Source organism: Ruditapes philippinarum, unplaced genomic scaffold, assembly GCF_026571515.1.
Source record: "Ruditapes philippinarum isolate M1 unplaced genomic scaffold, ASM2657151v2 ctg1632_1_1_1_1, whole genome shotgun sequence".
NCBI lineage: Eukaryota > Metazoa > Mollusca > Bivalvia > Venerida > Veneridae > Ruditapes > Ruditapes philippinarum.
In genome coordinates, this window is record NW_026855767.1 from 268,440 (window position 1) to 272,733 (window position 4,294).

Sequence of the window (4,294 nt, forward strand, 5' to 3'; positions counted from 1 at the left end):
GGAGACAAATTTAGTTTAAGGGCGAGCCTCAAAATGGTGGATGGAAGTGAAATCACTTCCGGAGTATTGACACTTTCTTGTCTTTCCATCAAAAGAATGATATAAATGCTGAAAGAAAGGATTGATCGAAAACATTCATTTACTTTATTTTAGTTTAAAATAATATTGATTACTTGATTTTCTGTTTCATGATGAAATGACTAAATCATCGAATAAAATTGAAAAAATAACTCGTTCAGTCTTTGTCCACACTACTGTACAACGAGGGATTGTGACTTATCTTATTAATTAAATTGTTGACAATAAGGCATGAAATGGAAATTAATGTAAACCTGTAACTCATAACTAGCATTGCTTATTTTTGAAATTTTAAGTGTAAAAATGCGAGAATATAAAGTTGTGGTGTTGGGGAGTGGAGGTGTAGGGAAGTCTGCTTTGACTGTTAAATTTGTTTCCGGTACTTTCATGGAAAAATATGATCCAACAATAGAAGATTTTTACCGTAAGGAAATAGAGGTTGACAATGCACCCTCAGTGCTTGAAATTTTAGACACAGCAGGAACAGAACAGTTTGCTTCCATGCGAGACTTGTACATAAAAAATGGACAAGGTTTCCTGATAGTATATAGTATAACAAGTTTACAGACTTTCCAAGATATAAAAACAATGAAAGAACAGATAATAAGAGTGAAAGGAGTAGATAAAATTCCAATGATTCTTGTAGGAAATAAATGTGACTTAGAGCATCAACGTGAAGTTCCTATTCAAGAAGGTGCTACTCTTGCACAAACGTGGGGTTGTCCATTTATGGAAACCTCTGCTAAGAGTACAAACAACGTTAATGAAGTTTTTATAGAAATTGTACGTGAAATGAACACTAGTCCAGTGAAAGAAAAGAAAGGTTGTTGCACCTTATTATAACACTTCAGGATATTTAATGTCAACCAACATATAACATCTGTCAAGGTAAGAAAATTGTTGTTTTTGTTGTTTTTTTTCAGTTATCTTTATGTTTTGTCAAAGTTTAATTATATTAATAAAAGAGTTTTTTATGTTACTGGTCATTAGGGAGGGTACTTAGAAATAAATATGTACATTGCAGCTAAAGAGGTATAACATTCATCTGCTGATGATTTGAGCATCGAGCAACAAATTTTTGGGGTTTTGCCAATGCACGCACCTTACAATAGGTGCTCTGTACTTTTGTCCTTTATGAAATTGGAATTACTATAAAAAAATTTGAAGCATAAGATACTGTAAATCACGCTCAACATTCAAAATTTACTTGTATTTTGCATGAATGCTGAAACGTATAGGGTTATGATATAGCTACACTGCAATAAGTAGCAGTCCTACTAAATACTAGTAAGAGTACTAACAGACTAACTTGGAAATTTATTATTACATACGTCATTGTACAAAAGTGAAAGTTCTAGCTCAGATTTCATACATCATCTCATTCTGATTGCCTATAATGTTTGCTAACTAGTATTTAATACATACAGATGTTAAGTAAAAACAAATCTGACAAAATACATGTATATATCATGTATGTAAGTTAAATAGATTTACATGCAAAATTTCTTGCATAAATTTACGTTTACAAATAATAGACATTTGACAGAGATTTTTTTTTGGCTTATTTTATAGTCGATATTCGGTCATATTCCCAATTGAAAATAGTATATTATTTTCCCAATCCACAGGAAAAAATTCCCAATTGAAAGTTACAAAATAAAAATATTAAATAACAAAATCTAAAATCTTTGAAAATAAGGGCTTCTTCACTGTTATGGTGCTCAAATGTTTGAAGTTGCATTCATTTAATCAATACAAAATTTAGGCGTGCATTTTTGCCCAATTTCTAACAAATCATCGCTGAAATTCCCAATTTCATGGGTATGGGTCAGGTTCCAAAAATCCTGGAAAAAAAAACCCGTTTCAAACTATGTTATGTAGACAGTTGACTGCTAGTACAGTGGTAGTGGAGCAGTTCACTATGTCATTTCGTTGTTAACCTGAGTCCATGAAATTCTCACTTGCCATTCAGGTTAATGGTTATAACATCATTCATCTTGTTCTACAGTACAGCTCAAGCAATTTTTTCAAAGTCCGCCGATCCCTGCGATTTGTTTACGGGTGGACTGTCACTGCGATGTCCCTGTGATAGTTGTGACTTTCCGCTTGTCCACTCGATCGGGGGAAGTTTGCGCTGCGGGATATTGTCACCGTGGATCACTGTGAAATATTGCAGCGGTATTTCGCTCTCTCGGGTGACCATTAGTTTATTTATAATTCGAGGACATTTATTACTATTACTGTACGTCTGTAAAATATAATGAACTCAAACACATTTTTTATAGAAGAAAATCTTTATGTTATATATTTAAAAGAGGTAACACCTGTGGTGTGCAAATAATTACAGAATTTAATGATTTGCGTGTAAAATTAAAACCCTAATACATGTATGTAGTAACTTTTAACATAATTTAAGTTACAACTGCTTTAAGCCATTTTAACCTTCCTGATTTTACAGTGCTACAATCATGTAAGAATTTTTAATTATTTCTTTGATCCATTTAAACGATTTTTTTCTGTTAAATTTATGTGTGTTAATCACCTTCCCTCCAAATATTGACGAGAACTAAAGTTAAAGTGGGTCATAGCATAATAATAATACACAAATTTACTTATGAACTAAACATTTCTCTATTTTAAATATTTAATGTTGCATTTACGGTTATGATATGAAAAGAAAATGTAACAAATATGTTTATTAATTTTCATCATGATCACAGATCTAAATTTTTAAATAGCGCATAATGTGGACTACTGTAGTTGTATAATAAGTAATGAGATTGATTCTTATTTATTTCTACGACACTCACCTCACCATTATGGAGAATAAATCCTCGACTTGCATTTTCCCATCACAGTCCTATTTAACTACACAAAAAAAATTGTGGCTTTTGATTAGATTTCGAAATTACATCTTGCAAAGTTTACGTAGGTGTAAATTGCTTAATAAAGCGGTCTTGAGCAAAGAACAAATAAATTAGTTCCTTGATTGGATTTAACACCTTCTAAAGATTGGCCGGCTATTAAATGTACATGTATATTACATGTATATAATAAGTGGCGTTTATTGTTTCCAGTATGAATAGAATTTCTAAAAAAAAAAATTTTAAGTGTTCCAGCTATCCTTTCAACTTTTTACACAGACAACATCAAAGCATTAGCCGATCTAAATTGACATGCAAACAACATTGAATTAAGATAGAACTAGTCTTATTCACATTGTTAAAAAAATATTAAAAAGCTTCATTTAATTTTCTTGAAAGTGTTTACCGATTTCGTTAATATTTTGTTTTCTGTTTTCTTGAAACTTTTTTCATTGAACTATTTTGTGATGTCATTTTCCCTGGTAAATGTAAATTAATATTGCCGGGCTTATTAAATAATTTTATTGAATGATTAAATCATCAGTCACATTGTAAGTCTTTTTGATTTTTTAAAAGAAGACTACGTTGTACATTTATATGAACATTTACGTGTATATGCAAATTAATCACTGCAAATCTCTGTGATTTTCCACCGCGGATTGCAGGGTTTGTTTACTACCCGTCCGCGGTGATTTGTCGCCGTGGCATACTATAGTATGTCCCCCGCGATTTTCTGCTCGCCGTTAAAAGTGTCCGCGGTGACTGAGCGGAAAGAGGAAAAATTGCTTGAGCTGTACTGTAACTTCTAGATCAAAAGCTGGGGCACCTGACATACTAGATCCATAAGGATTCAAAGATTGTCAATATTTTGTATGTAGAAGTAAGAACTTTTACTGATCACTACTATACGTCTGATACATAACATACTTTCATACTGTGTGTATATTACAGTCTCTCTACTGAGGTCACAATTGACACTAAATATCAGCGTTGGTCCCGGTTCCCCCCTCAGATATCATCTGCAAAACTCCTTTTTCACTCTTGATAAACTCCTGTGACATTTGTAAACCTTACAAATACATTCACATCCTCCTTTTTTGTTGCAATTATTTTTATTTTGTCTCATTTGAATCGATGACAATTCATCTATAAATTGGATTTATTAAGTTGTTAGTGAACGTCATGAAATTATGTCTATTTTGTTTACTTTTCTTTGTAACTGGTTTAGTAGTAAATTATGGTACCAATCAACAATTTGCTGTGCTTCTAATTTATTGATTTTACGTAGAAAAAAAGCACATGAAGTAGACAAAAAATCTTGAAGTGTGGTGGTAGGCAACATTTTTAAATTT

General features: G+C 32.0%; 1 protein-coding gene across 1 annotated transcript; it reads left to right on the top strand.

Annotated features, from left to right (window-relative positions):
• LOC132744301 (ras-related protein Rap-2c-like) lies at positions 1-966 on the top strand (the record flags this gene model as incomplete). The annotated part of the gene is given in 1 exon segment (XM_060732967.1): positions 1-966. A coding segment is annotated over 1 exon segment (540 nt). The 5' UTR covers positions 1-381.
• Positions 967-4,294: the final 3,328 nt, after the last annotated feature.